The sequence below is a fragment of the Camelus ferus genome, chromosome 19, assembly GCF_009834535.1.
Source record: "Camelus ferus isolate YT-003-E chromosome 19, BCGSAC_Cfer_1.0, whole genome shotgun sequence".
Taxonomy (NCBI): domain Eukaryota; kingdom Metazoa; phylum Chordata; class Mammalia; order Artiodactyla; family Camelidae; genus Camelus; species Camelus ferus.
In genome coordinates, this window is record NC_045714.1 from 23,820,214 (window position 1) to 23,837,090 (window position 16,877).

Sequence of the window (16,877 nt, forward strand, 5' to 3'; positions counted from 1 at the left end):
GGGGTATATGGTAAAAAATAGGTTGCCCCCTACTCGACTCCCTTAATCACCCAATTCACTCTACAGAGGTAACCGCTGTGGCCAGTTCTCAGGTATCCTGCCAGAGAGACCCCAGGTGTTTACAAACATAGTCATCAAGGTGCCCTTTTATTTTCTTTCACAAAAATGGCAGTGCCATCTTTACACATCTTTCTCCACCCTGCCATTTCTTTTAGGTAAACTATATATTTTATAGATTTGTGGAGGTTTTTTTCCAAACTGTAAATGTCACATTAATGAGGTCTAATTTAGTGAGTCACAAGCAGAATCTTTTCACTGTAGTGGATAGACTATAAAGAACCCAATAGGATAGACCAGTTCATTGTGAAGAAGGGCTATTACTTTCATAAATTTCACTTACAAAGAAATGAGCGTACTACTTGACGGAGTGTGGGACTGTTTTGGTTTGGTTTTACTGTGGTTTGTGATCAAAAAGCTCGAAAAACACTTAGTGTGGATGGTTCCCTATCTTCCCTGTGGTGCTTTCCCTTTGTTTTTAATTGTTGCACAGTGTTCCGTTGTATAGGGTACCATAGTTGTTCATACGTGGTCCCACCGAAAGGCAGCAATGCTATTTCCAGTTTCTTCCTAATGAAAACTGCATCACTGAATATCTGTGTAAAGATGTTATTTCATATCTTGTAGTAACTTATGGTGAAAAAGACTATGAAAACAAATATGTATATGTTCTTGTATGACTATAGCATTATGCTGTACACCAGGAATGGACACAACATTGTAAACTGACTATACTTCAATTAAAATCAATAAATATATAGATACAAAGATGTTATTTCATGCATATAAAGGCATGGCTGTAGAATAAATGCCTAAAAGTAGTCAAAGGGTATATCATTTTGATAGTCAATCCTCATTATGTATAGCTTCCGTATTTGTTAATTTTCTTACTTGCTAAAATTCACCTGTTATCAAAAGACCAGTACTCCTGGCGTTTTCCCAGTGATTGGTGGGCTTGGGCAGAGTGGTGAAAAGTGTGAGTGACCCAACATACACATTCCCAGCTGAGGTGAATGAGGCACGGCTCTGCTTTCCTGTCTCCGTTCTCATACTGTCAACAAGTGTCCTTGCTGGTGATGGTTCCGCTGTTTTAAATGCTTCCCCCCTCAGCAGAGTGCTGAAGTGCCGTCTAGCGATCCTAAGTGCAGCAGCTGTGGTGTCTTGGGGGGAAAATGTGCATGTTGGGAAAACTTCATTCAAGCAGGAGTTATAGTGCTGTTGGCCATGAGGTCAAAGTTAATGAACCAACGATACCATTACTATACATCCAGAAAAAGGAAGAGGACATTCATCGATCTGTGTGGGAGGGGAGCTGCTCCAGCAACTGCTAAAGTAACATGGATGGTGCACAATGAAGCCATGAAAAAGCTGGAAAAGTAGCTAACCGTGGGGATTCAGGAGTTGACAACCAGGACAAAGAGCATGAAGGGCAGCGCTACTGGAAGGTGAAAGCCAGGGAAATTGATGGGCAGGTTACCCAGAGTCAGGAAACTGAAGCCCTTCGTGGCTACTGTATTAGTATAAATAAACACTGCATGTGATTAATTATTTATAAGAAATATATGTTAAATAAGATGGCTTTAAACAGAAACATACATAAAATAAGGTTACTTATTGATTGAAAATGTGACCAGAGCTTGTAGGGACCTAACCCTGTATTTTCCTTGGGAGCAATGGCTCAGAATTTGCTAATTCAGTGTCCATGGCAAATTTACAGGCAGTAACTACCGCAAGGTACGGGAACGTGTTTCCGAACGGCCATGTCCCGCTGTTGTATGAACGTGCTCTTTCTCCACCCCCAGCTGACATAATGTTGTTTCAACTGCTTGGAATCTGATAACCTGAAAGTTGAATAATGATCTCTTGTGGTTTTAATTAGCATTCTTTTGGTAGGAGATATGTAGAACATATTTTCACATTTTAGAGTGATTCATATTCCCTTTTGTTCATATCCTTTTTGCTTTCTCTTTGGATACTTGTGTTTTCCTTATTAATTTGTAGCAGATCCTTATCTACTAAGAAAACGAGTCCTTTTCCTGTGCTATGAATTGCAAATATTTCCCCATTTGTCACTCATCTCTTGACTTGTTTCACGTGGCAAAAGAAAATACTATGCGCACTTTTAATATAGCCAAATGTATTGATCTTGTTATAGTTTTAAAAGCTTTCTTTAAGAGATATATAAGAGTTGTGTTTGTGTTCAATGTTCTGTGGTCCTTTGGTGTTTGTGAAGAATTTTATCCTCTTTATATGTACCAACAACTATAAAACCTTTTCAAGCTAAGTAAATTTCAGAGTAAGAGAACAATGGATGATCACAGGTTTTGGAATCCAGAAGTCCAGTTTGAATCCCTGCTTCTGTACTCACTCAGATGACCTCAGCAGTGATGCTTAACCTGCTCTGAGCCTCAGGTTCCCCATCTAGGCTTTGCTGAGTGAAAGATAGTGCCGGGCGTGTGATAGATTCTGCGTTAGTTCCTCCCTCTCTCTTTGAAGTCCTCCACCAAGAAATAGTTTGTTAAATTATTTATTAATTAATAGCTTATTAAATTATTGAGTTAAGACATGCAGTAAAATAAATAAAATAGGGTTTGTTTCTTTTCAAAAGCACTTTATAATTTAAATTTTTAGAGTTCCTGCTGGATTTCTCAAGCTACCCTGAACTAGTAAGTGATTTGAAATGTTGGTATTAAAAATACTGCCTTTTGTTTGTTTGTGAAAAGAGTGAAGACTGAACTTCTTGACGCTGAGTTACTTTCTTTAAGAAATCCTACACTCTGTATCTAGAAGCTTTGTTGAAAACCTTTCAGTATAAAAGTATTTAATGTAGTCTATCAGTATACCAATTTATCCTGTTTTGTAAGTCTAAATTTTTAATATTACATTTCCTTAAAGCAGTCTGTATTTTCACAGAGAATAATGCAGATTAAAATCATTCAAATTGTCTTAAAAAATAATGTGGCAATGTTTTTATCCTTCACTTTCATGGACTTTATTTCCATGTATTTTTCTTGGCTAATTCACAAGCAGTTACCGCCTTAACATTTGAAGAATAAGGAGTCACAATTTGAGAAATGCCTTAACTTTGCGTTTAAATACAATTGCATTGTCACTATGCTAGAGAAATTCAGTAAGACTCCAGTGCCTTTGCTCTATTAGGCAATTTAGTATATCCCAGATCTTGCTCTAGACTTCAAGATTTTTGAAGTTCAAAGCAGATGTGTGAGAAAGAAAAAAACATCTGGTGAAGAGAACTTGCTTCATTGCGTGATGTTGTTTTCCTGCACTCTTCAGGGAGCAGGTTGGCAGGATTGAGAATGAATTAATGATGAGGGAATGAGCCACGTATCTGAGGAACTCAGTTTTGCCCTTTACTGCTTCTTCCCTCCCCTCATGTCGGGCAAAGCCTTCAGAGTCTAGGACCCTTGATCCCACAGTTGTGTCTCACCTCCCCAGGCTTACTTAGCTCAGAGATGTAAATGGATGGGTGGCCTGGGATCCAGGGGATTTGGTGTTGAGCAAGGCAGTTTGATTACTGGTGACCTTTGAAATTTTTGTGAAGTGCATCAACACTTCAAAAATGCCTTAAAAAAAAACCTTGGAGTTTTGAAAGTATGTACTTGAAGATGACAAAGCTTTGTGTATGTCTTAGTATTTTTCTTTTTGTAACATTTTTTTCCTTTTTTTTTTACATTTTTTTATTGAGTGATAGTCATTTTACAATGTTGTGTCAAATTCTAGTGTAGAGCACAATTTTTCATTTATACACGAACACGAACATATATATATTCATTGTCACATTTTTTTTCCGCTATGAGCTACCACAAGATCTTGTATATATTTCCCTGGGCTATACAGTATAATCTTGTTTATCTATTCTGCATTTTAAAATCCCAGTCTGTCCCTTCCCACCCCACCGCCCCCTTGGCAACCACAAGATTGTATTCTATGTCTGTGAGTCTGTTTCTGTTTTGTATTTATGTTTTGTTTTGTTTTGTTTTAGATTCCTCATATGGGCAATCTCATATGGTATTTTTCTTTCTCTTTCTGGCTTACTTCACTTAGAATGACATTCTCCAGGAACATCCATGTTGCTGCAAATGGTGTTATGTTGTCAGTTTTTGTGACTGAATAGTATTCTATCACACAAATACACCACTTCTTCTCTATTCAGTCATCTGTCGACGGACATCCAGGCCGCCTCCATGTCTTGGCTATTGTAAATAGTGCTGCTATGAACACTGGGGTGCAGATGTCATTTTGAAGTAGGGTTCCTTCTGGATATATGCCCAGGAGCGGGATTCCTGGGTCATATGGTAAGTCTATTCCTAGTCTTTTGCGGAATCTCCATACTGTTTTCCACAGTGGCTTTCCTTGCTTCCCTCTCCCACTCCTAATAATTTAGATGTCTTCTTTTACAATGTTGTGTTTATTCTTTTTGTAATTCATGGCAGTTATCTCCTTTCAAGTTACAAGTTTCTCATTTTTGTAGCATCCTGCTTCTTTTCTATTTAGAGTAGACCTGTCAACATTTCTTTTAGCATGGGTTTAGTGTTACTAAACTCTTTTAGTTTTTGCTTGTCTGTGAAGTTCTTTATCTCTCCTTCTATTCTAAAGGATAGCCTTGTTGGATAGAGTATCCTAGGCTGCATCTTTTTTTCATTCAGGACTTTGAATATATCTTGCCACTCCCTTCTGGCCTGTAGTGTCTGTGTAGAGAAATCAGCTGAGAGCCTTGTGGGGGTTCCCTTGTAACTCATTCTTTGTTTTTCTCTTGCTGCCTTTAGGATCCTTTCTTTACCCTTGACTCTGGCCATCTTGATTATGATATATCTTGGTGTGGGTCTGTTTGGGTCCTTCCTGTTTGGGACCCTCTGAGCCTCCTGTACTTGGATATCTGATTCCTTCTTTAGGTTTGGGATGTTTTCAGTCATGATTTCTTTAAATACCTTTTCAATCCCCTTTGTTCTTTCTTCCCCTTCTGGAACCCCTATTATGCATAGATTGGCATGCTTCATATTATCCCATAGGTCCCTTATATTGTTTTCATTGTTTTTTATTTGTTTTTCTTTCAGCTGTTCTGATTGGGTGCTTTCTGTTGTCCTTTCTAGTTCACTTATTCATTCCTCTGCATTGTCTGGCCTGCTTTGTACAGCCTTTAGGTCAGCTCTCATCTCAGCAAATGAGTTTACTAATTCTACTTGTTTCTTCTTTATAGCTTCTATTTCATTTTTGACATATTTCATATCTCTAAACATTATTTCTTTTAGTTCCTTCAGTACTTTGATCAGTCCTTTTTTGAAATCTTGATCTAGTAGGCCATCAGTGCCTATTTCCTTGATCGTGCTTTCAGGGGATTTCTCTTGATCTTTTAATTGGGAGTGGTTCCTCTGCTTCTTCATATTGCTCATATCTCTCTGGCACTGTGGCTTAAGGAGTGTCAGTTATCTAGTTCTCCTGGAGACCGTGTGCTCTTAATGATTTTATCGAGAGGTCTTTGTGTCTTCGCCCTGTTTCGCGTACTCAGCTTGCTGTTTCCAGAGGCCCTCTGTTGGCACCCTTATCTGTGCTGCTCCCAGTGGCTGTCAGCTAGTAGATCACACCCCCTCCTAACACTGGGTCAGGAGCTGAGCTCTTACCCGGTGAGTGGGCGGGTCACACCCCCTTTCGATGCCGCAGTCAGATGCTGCATTCTGGGGGGAGGCAGGTGGGCAGATCGTGCCCCCTCCCAGCACCATGGTCAGGTGCTGCATTCCTGCCAGGAGACGGGGTGGCCACCCACCCTCTCCCAGCATCAGTAGCTCCTCTGCTCTGTGCAGCTGCCCACTCCGCCTCCGGTCGGTGCTCCGAAGGTGGTCTCGGGGAAGACCGCAGAACGACCCTGCCCCTGCTCTGTGCCAAATCTCAGCTCCTCGTTTGTCTTGGTGGTGCAAATTCGCTGAGGTGCCAAGGCAGAAAGATCCTGTCTGCCTCAGGCTGTAAACAAGTCTCAGTCCTGCCCAGGAGGTTTCGGAGCCCCCGGTGCGGATTCAGGTCTCAGCCCTGTCCCCGCCCAGGCGCTGCGCACAGGAGGAGATGGCAACTGTGGCCGCGCCCCACCTCTCTTCTTGCAAGAAGTGCCAGTAATGGTGGCGCAGGTCTGAGGAGACAAAGGCTAAGGTGCCCTTCCGCCCAGGGCACACCAGCCATGTTGCTTTGCTTGTTTTGCAATTTATGGGGGACTGAGGTTGTTTGCGCTGTATCCCCTCCCAGCCACAGTGCACAGCACCCTGCAGTCCCCCAGGGCTGCCTCAGTGCAGCTGCCCCAGTCCTCTGCCCAGTTCGGGCCGCCTGCCCTGGCCCCAGCTGCCGTGGACCCTTTGTGCCCGTTTAACTCAGTTCTGTCGGTCAAGGGGTGCTCAGGGCATATCTGAGCCTCAGAGGCCCCCCATCCGTCCCGCTGGCCTCTCCGTTGGAGAGGGGAGACCCAGCGAATGAGCGCCAGTCCTCCTTTGCTGCTCCCCCACTGTGGGATCAGTCCCGCACTGTTTTTTGCTTTTTCTTCTTTCTTTTTTCCTTTTCTCCTACCAGATTTTTGGCGTCTTTGTCTTTTGAAGAGGGCAGTGTTCTGCTGGAGTTCGGCAGGTACCGTGGTTGGCTGAGTAGGTCCGTAGATATGAGTTTTGGTGTTTGTGGGAGAGGGTGAGCTATAAGCGTCCTTCTACTCTGGCATCTTGCTTCCCACCGTAACTTTTAATTTAGATAAAATTTCAAACTTACAGAGAAATTGCAAAAGTATTACAGGGGATAACCATGATTTCTTTATCCAGATTCACTCATTGTTTTCATTTTCCCCCATTGGTTTTTCCATCTTCACTTCCTCCTTCCCTCTTCCCTTTACACACACACACACACACAGAGAGAAATGTGTACCTTTTTTCTGAACTACTTGAGAGGGAGGTGGAGATATCAGGTATCTTTATTCCTTATCCTTCAGTGTATTTTTCTTGAAAACAAGATCATTCTCCTAAATAATCATAGTATAGTTATAAAAATCATAAAATGTAATATTGATACAACACTATTATCTAATCCATAGTCTGATTTCAAACTCCATCTGTTGTCTCACTAATGTCCTTTATAACCTGTGCCCCCACCCCTACCAGTCCAGGCTCCGTTCCAGGAGGACACATTGTGTTTAGTTGTCATGAGTCCTTTGCCTCCTTGAAATGGGAACAATTTCTCAACTTTCTTTGTATTTTGTTACTTTGACATGTTTTAAAGAGTTCAAACCAGTGATTTAGTAGTGTTCCTGTATCAGATTTGTATGGTGCTTCCTCATGCAATTCTGACTCTGCATTTTTGGCAAGCACACCACAGAAGTGGTGGTGCATGTCAGGGTGTCTATCAGGAGGCACACTGTGCTGATTTGCATCACTTGGCTAAAGTAGAGTCCATTGGTCTCTCCACAGTGAACTTACACTTTGCCCCTTTGTATTTCATAAGAATTTTGTGGTGAGGTGACGTTGAGACTATGTAAATAGCCTGTCTTCTCCCAGTTTTCACCTACTAGTTTTAGGAAGCAGGGTGGTGTTCTAACTGTTACTTCTCTATTTGTAGAGAATGCTAGCTAGCATTTTGCTGCAGAAAGTGCTTTCTCTTCTCCTCTGTTATATTTATTCCTTTACTTGTTTGTGTTAGCATGGGCTAACTAGTTTTAATTTTGTTCTGTGGTAATAATTCTTTGCTATTATTATTTACTTTGATACTGAGATTGACACAGATATGGCCAGTGGGAGTCCCTTCAGGCTGACCCATGGGTCCTTTTGATAAGTTGTCATCATTCTTTGAGCACTTCCTTACTTTCTGGCACAAAAAGATGTTCCAGATTCACTTAAAATTTTCCAACCCTGGAATCAGCATTTCTTTGGGAACTCCTGGTTCCTTTTCATGGCAAATGGTATTTAAAAACCTCAACCTGGGGTGTGTGTGTGTGTTTTAAAGGAAACTACCTAACTACGTTATGGAATATTACATTTACTAAATCACCATGTACTGTATGTATGAGTGTGCATGCCTGCATGTGTGTGTGTTTAATGTTACGAGTTTCAAACAGAAGAGCATTTATTCTACATGTAATAATCATACATTTTGACAAGAAAGAAATACATTTTTCATTTCACAGTAAATGGCATTACCCAGTTTGGAGTACTAAATCATCTTGACATTTATGAAGGAGCGAATGGAAAGCAGGGAGCTGAGCATGTTAAGTATAAAGCTATCCTTAACGGTTCTATTAAAAAGCAGAGATTTATTTTCCATCTGTGATCTGAATGTGCCTCTGTGTGTTTTCTTCCATGGTAGTGGAATTTCTGTGGAGCCACACGACGGAGAGCATGTGTGTTGGATACATGTCCGCCCAGGATGGGAAGGCCAAGGTAAGCGGGAAAATGGGGGCATAACCTGAAAACCTTGCAGCCACTGCATGAACCTCTAACTGGACAAGTGGGTCTGACAGAATTTTTTTCAGCCTATCTTCGGCAGTAGCTCCAGGGTCTTTATAAGAATCTGATAAAAAAGAGTTAACAATCCCAAAGAAAGATAGCTGGTCTTTTTTCGCTTTTAATGATGGAGCTGGGGAGGTTAGGAAAACCCTTTTTTTCCCCCATCTTGTTCTTCTTCATCCACTGTGAGTAACTGGAAAAGAAGAAACTGGGGATTGGGAAGAGAATGTAGGTGTGATGCTGATGGGCTGCGGGGTTGGGTGACTTTGCAAGGAGCATCCAGACAGCTAAAGGGAGCCGAGGCCAAGTTAGCCCAGTGGCTGGACCACATCCTGCCTGTGTGAGGGCAGAGGTGCCCATGTGCTTGCAGACACAACATGGCTCGTGCTCCCGAGTGTTTTGCACAAATGTGAGAGGTCTGTGTCCTGTGTGCCACACATCCCTCGGCGAGTCACCACGATCACACACACATCCGCGCAGCACCTCTTGAGTTGCTTGGCTTCCCTGCACTTATGATGGGTAAGCCTGGGAGGAAGAGACATAATCTGTGGATTTATTTTATGCTGGCCTCGTGTTCTTCTTGTTCATAAAATGTTTTAGAAACAGCTGTGGCATGTGATGTTTACTTGGCCTTAAAGTACCTCAATTACAAAGCTGTGAAGTGGGGCAGCCTCTTGTAAAGGGCATGATTGATTTTACACACTTGGAAATACAAGTCAGGGAACTTCTGAGGTACACTGTCTGATACAGACTGAATCGTTAACAAGTTAAGGCTCCATGGAAGAAGGAATCGTTTCTTGCCTATTTGTTGTGTAACACCCACCCAGACCAGCCTCCAGACACTGTCCAGCAAGTCAGTCGTGTCTCAGGGCTTTGTGAGTACAGCGTACAGGAGCTCACATTCGTGAAAATATTACTGAGGTCTCCCACCTTTGTCTCATCCTCCCCTAATACAGCATTTGTATTGTATCGGTAGACTTATTTCATAGGAGGATGCATAAACATTGCTTTGATATATAGTATTTAGAGAAGAGAATGATAATCGCTCATTTTAAAAGGTGATTTATGGGTTTAGAGCAACACTAAGAGAATTTTCTGTGTTCTGTGGCTCGTACGCCTGAGGAACAGAATTTTAAATTTTACTTAGTTTACACTTAAATGGCCACCTGTGGCTAGTGGCTTCCATACTGGACAGCACAGGTTTAAAGAATAAGTGGAAACGTGCTTATTTAAATAAACATGTTCAAAACATTCTTTTCTTCCCAATGGCAAAATGGTTCCCAAATATAAAATGAGCCTGATAAGAATCCTCACACAAGAATGGCTTGCGGCCACTTGGGTTTCTCTCACCCTCTCCATGCTGGATCTGAGCTAAAATTGCTTTTTAACAGAAGAACGTGGATGAGGCAGACTTCAGTGCTGAAGCCAGCCTGAAGCCTGTCTGGTGGGTACGGTCATGCTGTTAAGTCCTTTGTGTGGAGATGTTGCTCTTTTCCCTGCTGGTGGCCTATGGAAGACACCCTGCTATTTAACATGAAACATGGGAAGTAAAGAGAGTGGACAGTCTTGCACTGAGTCCACAGATCCTTGGCTTCTAGTTGCATCACTTGACATCTGGTGGATGTGGTTTTCTTACTGCTGGTAAATTCTCCAGCTGGTAGTACTGACCGGACCAACAGATACAGCTGCTCCTCTTGCCTCACTTGTAAATTATGTTTTTGACCTTCCTTGCAGAGAGTTAATCCCTCTCTCTTTCTTCCTCCTTTGAGTCTGTGGCTACAAATGCTTCCCCACCCCCAAAACCAAACAAACCGAAATAAAACCCCAAACCCAAACCACTACAGCTTTGGCTGCTGAATTCTGTTGATTAAAAAAAAAAAAAGTGCCATCTCTTCTGTCATAAAGCCTGGAATTTTCTTGTATGGCAAATACGACAAAGTTATAAACGAGAAACTGAGCTCAGAAGACGAGGGAGCTACAGCAAAGTTTATATTATTCTTAAGAGCAGGAGCCTTTGGCCCACTCTCCTGGTCCCCTGATTTCTATGAAAGAATTATTGAATTAGTAGCCCACCCATTCTGCGTGATGACTGGCTTGTGAAACATGCCCTCACGTGCTGTTGCAAACCACAGTAGCAGAATGAGAGAACGGAGGATCTTTAAAAACTAAAAACAACATTTTTTTTTTAATTTAAAAACTATTTCCTAAATTTTTAAAAAAGTTTGCCCTGCTTTCCCAAAATTTCCTGCTTTCTCCTTGTTACCAAACTCAGAAACTAAAGCTACCTGACTATTTGAACATTTTATGTCAACTATGTTTAATCCAAGTTAGGACCTTGAATTAAAGTTCATCTCAAATCATACTTATTAGACTGGATAATAACTAATATCGTTATAACCAGAATCTGTATATAATTTGAATAAATGGAGATGAGTTCTTTTATAAGTTTCTTTCTTTCTTTCTTTTTTAATAGAATGTTCTTGCGGTTATATAACCCAATTTAATTTCTAAACCACTTCTGTAGCATAAGTTAAAGAAATGTATTTTTATTAAGCCAAAATGAGGGCATTGATACCAGTTGGATGTAAAAATCAGACTGCATATATCCTACCCAAGATAGCAGACAGTTAATGAATGGTTTTTAATAAACACCCAGTGTGCAAGGACTACGGTAATAAAAACAGATGTTAAAATTGGCATGGTACTCACTCAAGTATCATAAGTGAAACCTAGGTCTCTTTTACTATGTAGAGGTCATTTTTTATAACATAGTGAAAATTCTGTTATAAAAATTCATCCTTGAGGAGGACCAGGCTACTTTATGATCTTAAGGTGTTGCCCTACAGATTTCTTATTAGTTGCAGGGAAGAATAATAAGTATAGAATGGAGAAACCAGGCAACAACGGAACTGTGTGATCAAAATTAATATCACCAGTAAGGGACAGATGGACATCATGTGCCTCCAGATATGATAACCTGAGAAAGACACAACATCACTTTTGCAGTATCTCATCTGGAAAGTGCATAACCTGAATCTAATCACAAGGAAACAGACAAATCTAAAATGAAGAACATTCTAGGAAAAAAGAAAAAAGGAACTGTAGTGTTCAAAAATGTCAATGTCATAAAAAACAGAGGCTGAGGAAATGTTCCAGATTAAATAATATTAAAGAGGCATGACAACTGGTTTATGCAATAACTGATACTAGGCTGGATCTGAGTGGAAGCAGGGGAAATGGATTATTAGGTCAATGTGCAAAATTGAAATATAGATAGTAGAAAATGTTATATCATTTAAAAATGTGTTTGTTTTAACTATACTGTAGTACGTAGGGAAATAGTCTTACTCTTAGGAAATACAAACAGAAGTACTTAAGGGTTAAGGGTCATAATATATCCAATATCTTCCCAGTGATTCAGAAAATAACATTATGTGGATGGAGGGGCGGACAGATGGATAGACAGACAGCGAATTACAAGCAGATGGAGCAGAATGTTAGCAATGGGTGAATCTGGGTAAACCATGTGTGGTGTTCCCCAAACGGTTCTTTTGTAATTTTTTGAAATTATTTTCAAATAAAAAGCTTTTAAAACTATCACCCTTGGATATTATGGCACATTTGATTAAATTCTTTTGTGTCTTGCAGTTGAAATGAACAAGTATCGGAATGGGCATAGTGCCAGGAAGTAGAAGCCTGGGTTCCCCCGCTGCTCCTTGTGTACTGTGAGGCTTGGTGTGATCACTCTGCCTCTCTGGATCTCACAGGCTTCATGTGTAAAATGAGAGTAAGAAAACCATACTCTACCTGAAGTCCTTCCTGGGGTTGGATATGATAGGCACAAGGAAGCAAAATCTCATCTGTTGGAATACAGATGAGTGGACCCCGGTTAAGCTGTTCATATATGATGGATATTGTGTATATTATGGCCCTTCATCTCCAGATACTTGCTTGCAATCTGTAAAATTCTAAATTCTACATTCCAGGTGAATAAGCATATATGTTGCTATTTAGTTTTCAGTAGGACTTTTGCAACCCCAAATGTGATCTCTACCATGTTTTATTTTTATGAAGATAGTTTCTAGGGCTTTTAAAAATTTCAACAAATGTCTGTGTAGAAGTGATAACAGAGGTGAGATTTCTGAGAGCTCTTTGCTAGGCTTAAGTTGCCTCTCAAGGAAAGCCTTAGGAGAAAGACTTAAATATAAAATATGAGCTACACAAGAGGGAGTTATCAAAAGGAGTAAGAAAAAGACTTCCACTTCCAATTAGGATGAAGAAAGTCACAAGGACCTGTTGTTCTTACTCCCAATAATGAGAATAAGCTGGATAAACTATAGAGTCATAGATTTAAAAAATTATTTGAAAAGGTGACTATGCTAGAAAACTTAAATGAACTAAATTTCGGGAAGAAATAAGCCTTTCCTAAGAGAAAAAGGCTCTGACTGCTTCATTCCTGGCAGAGCAGCAGGAGGAAGAGTAGAATTGACCCAGAGGAGTATAAAGAGAAACCAGCCGAACTTTTGATACTAATTATGGCCACATGTGAGCTGGCATGATAGATTAAAATCCTGAGAGTCCCCAGTCACAGGTGAGCCTTGCACCCGCCACTAGTTTTCCCTATGAAGCCTTCACTAAGTGAGCATACCAGAGGCTTGGAGCAGGACAAAGAACCGAGAGTGACCGGCCCATCAAGATATGTAGAATTTTCACCAAGTGCATGGCAATGGCCAAAGAAAGACTGGAGGCAGAGCAAGATTCCTGAAAAGACATACACCATGGTATGGAAAGCCAGGGGAGGTTATCAAGAGCAAAGAGAACACATAAACAACCAAGAAAATTAGTACTTGGGCTATAAACAGAGAGGAATCTCCTATGGTTAGAATGCTGGCAACTGGATAATAAGACATGCAGAAATCTCCAGAGTCTTACCAGGGCTCATATCCCAGACTTTGCTTAAGGGGAACTACTATTTCAGACCTCAAAATTCTAGCCAGTAATGAACTAAATCTAAAACTACCACAAAGCCCAGAGAGCTCAACTAGAGAGAGAATGACTAACAGCCCAAACCTAGAGGAAGGGGTATGCCATTTTTAGGGTAAGTATTATATATTTTAAATATTATTTACTGTTCTTTTTCATGCATTTTCTGTCATACAATAAAAATTATGAGTCCTGTGAAGAATCAGGAAAATGTGATTTGTAAGAGAATTTTAAGAGAAAAATTAGTCAATAGAAGTTTGCCTATAGGTGACCCAGATTTTGGAATTAGCATAATGAAATAATTATGATAACTATAAAAAGAAGCAACAAATGGGAATGGTATAACGGAAAAATACAATATCAGAAGTAAAGAATTCATCTGATGAGCTTAGCAGGAAATGGAGTGGAAGATGATTAATGAATTTGCCAGCGAGTCAATAGAAATTATCCAAACTTAAACACAAAGAGGAAAATGAAATTAAAATACTAAAGAGAGTGGCTGTGACCTGTGGAACATGACAGCATTCGGAAGTAATGCATACGCATTTGGAAATATATAGCTGTAAGGGTCTTACATTGTTCATGAGATAGTATGTTAATATTTGAATGTACTTTGTGTTAAGTTAAGGATGGCTCTTTCATCTATAGAGTAACAAATTTAAATATAACAAAAAAAAATCAGTACAAGACATAAAAGGAAGTACTACAAAACACTCAACCCCCAAAAAAGGCAGGAAAAGAGGGACAGAAAAGCAAAGATATAAGAGACAAATAGAAAACAAATACCAAAAGACTTAAACTCAACCATATTGATAATTACATTAAATGTGAATAAACTAAACTCTCCACTTAAAGGGAAGAGATTTTCAGGCTGGAAGAAACCCCTTGAAGACCCAGCTTTATGGTGTTTATAAGCGGTTCACATTGAATATGAAAAAAGGACTCAAACAAAATTGATAGTAAAAGTGTGGGAAAATATTTATTATGCAGACATTAAACATAAGAAAGCTAATGTGGCTATATTAATGTCAGACATAAGAAACATTATGAGGTAAAGCAGGACATTCCATAATGATAATATGGTCAATTCATCAAGAAGTCATAAAAATGCCAAATGTACATGTACCTAGTAACATAAGAGAAGGAAAATTGAGAGAACTCTTGGGAGTAACAGATAAATCTACAATCATGTTGGAAATCTTAAATCCCTCTCTCAGTGATAAGAAAGTAAAAATTAGTAAGTATACAAACAACACTATTATCACTTGACCAAGTGATATTTCTAGATCACTATACTCAGCACGTTATTTTTTTCAAGATCACAAGGAGTACTCACCAATAAAAATTGGAAATTATTTCAGATTGAATGATAATGAAAACAATTTGTCAGAATTTACAGGATGCAATGAAAGCATTAAAAGGAAAAGTATATCCTTAAATGTTTCTAGTAGAAAAGAAGGCTTAAAATAAATTAGTTAAATTTCCATTTTAAGAAGCTTTAATATAATAAATTCAAAATAATCAAGATAAAAGGAAAAACAATGACTTAAAAAGCAAAAAATAGAGAAAAATCAACAAAATCAGAAGTTAGTTCTTTGAAAAATTAATAAAATGGATATAACCTTAGAAAGAATGATCAGAAAAGAAATAAAAAATACAAATAACCAATATCAAGATGAAAAGGGAGCATCAATGCAGAATCACAGATCCTACAGACACTAAATGGACAATAAAGTAATACTATGAACAACTTTCTTACAAAAAAAAATTCTGCAACATGGGTGAAATTCCATAAATTCCTTTTAAAAAAATCCACCTGAGAAAATCTAAGGCAGAAAGTTAGAATACCCATATATGTATTGAAGAATTTGAATTTATAATAAAAAAAAACTTCTGACAAACAATGTTTCATGCCCAGATGGCTTCACTGATATGTTATATCAGGCATTTAAGGAAGAAATAATACAGTATTAAACCAGTTGGTTTTTTTTTTTCCAGAAAAACAAGGTAGAGAGAATGCTTTCCAACTCATTTTGTGAGGCAAGGGTAACTTTAATAACAAAATTTGACAAAGATGTTACAAGGGAAACTGTAGGCCAATATCCCTCATAAACACAGGTGTAGAAACTCTTAATAAGCTAATTATTAATTTAGGAGTAAAAATCTAGCAATATTACAAACACACATAATGATACATACAGACACCACACATACACATCAAGTAAAGTACAGTTCCATTGACATTTAAAAATCAATGTTAACAAATGATTCTAAGACATGTGGATATACATATGCAAAAGAATGAAGTTGGACCATTACCTCACACTATGTATAAGTTAACTCAGGGGGGATGGGTAATAGCTCAGTGGTAAAGTGTGTGCTTAGCGTGCACAAGTCCTGGCTTCAATCCCTAGCATTTCCATTAAAAAAAAAGAAGCCAAAAAGCAAAACTCAGAATGGATTAGAGATCAAAATGTAAGAGCTGAAACTATAGACTTCTTAGAGGAAATCTTAGGATAAATCTTCACAGTGTTAGATTAAGCAATGCTTTCTTAGCACAAGTGATAAAAGAAAAAAATAGTAGATACATAGATCATCAAAATTAATAAATTTTGTGCTTCCAAGGACATCATCAAGAAAGTGAAAAGAAAACTCACAAATAAGAAAAAAATTTTGCAAATAATTTATTTGGTAAGGGATTTATATCAAAATATATAAAGAACTTTTACAAAATGATGATGAAAAGACAAAAATATGGGCAAGGGATTTGAACAGGCATTTCTGCAAAGAAGATACACAAATAGCAATTAGTACATGAGAAGATGTTCAACATCAGTAGTCATTAGGGAAATGCAAATCAAAACCACAATTAGATACCACTTTACATCTACCATAATGACTATAATCAAAAAGATGAGCAATACTAAGTGTTGGCAGTATATGTGACCTCATATAATGTTGGTGGGGGTGTAAAATGGTGCAGTCACTTTGGAAAACAGTTTGGGAGTTCCGTAAAAAATTAAACCTAGGGTTGTATGACTCAGCAATTCCATTCCTAGGTATATACCCAAGAGAATTGAAGAGCTATATCCACACAAAAACTTGTGCACAGACGTTTATAGCAGCATTATTCAGTAGTAGCTAAAAAGTGGAAACAACCCAAATACCCATCAACTGATGATAAACAAAATATGGTATATTCATACAATGAAATATAGTTGAACCATAAAAAACAAGAGCTGATACATACTACAGGCTGGATGAACCTTGTCAACGTGATGCTAAGTGAAAGAAGCCGGACACAAAGGCCACATATTGTATAATTTCCTTTACGTGAAATGTCCAAAATAGGCA

At 38.9% G+C, this 16,877-nt stretch overlaps 1 protein-coding gene across 6 annotated transcripts in view; it reads left to right on the forward strand.

Annotated features, from left to right (window-relative positions):
• TASP1 (taspase 1) overlaps positions 1-16,877 on the forward strand; it is a 261,474-nt gene that overhangs the window by 175,238 nt on the left and 69,359 nt on the right. For 4 of the 6 annotated variants that reach the window (XR_004313102.1, XM_032461813.1, XM_032461811.1 and 1 more), the window contains one exon: positions 8,401-8,474. Coding sequence is in view for 4 of the 6 variants with exons in the window: in XM_032461813.1 (XP_032317704.1) it covers positions 8,401-8,474 (74 nt within the window). In the remaining 2 variants the exon portion in view is untranslated. The other 2 variants (XR_004313103.1, XM_032461812.1) reach the window with 2 other exon arrangements.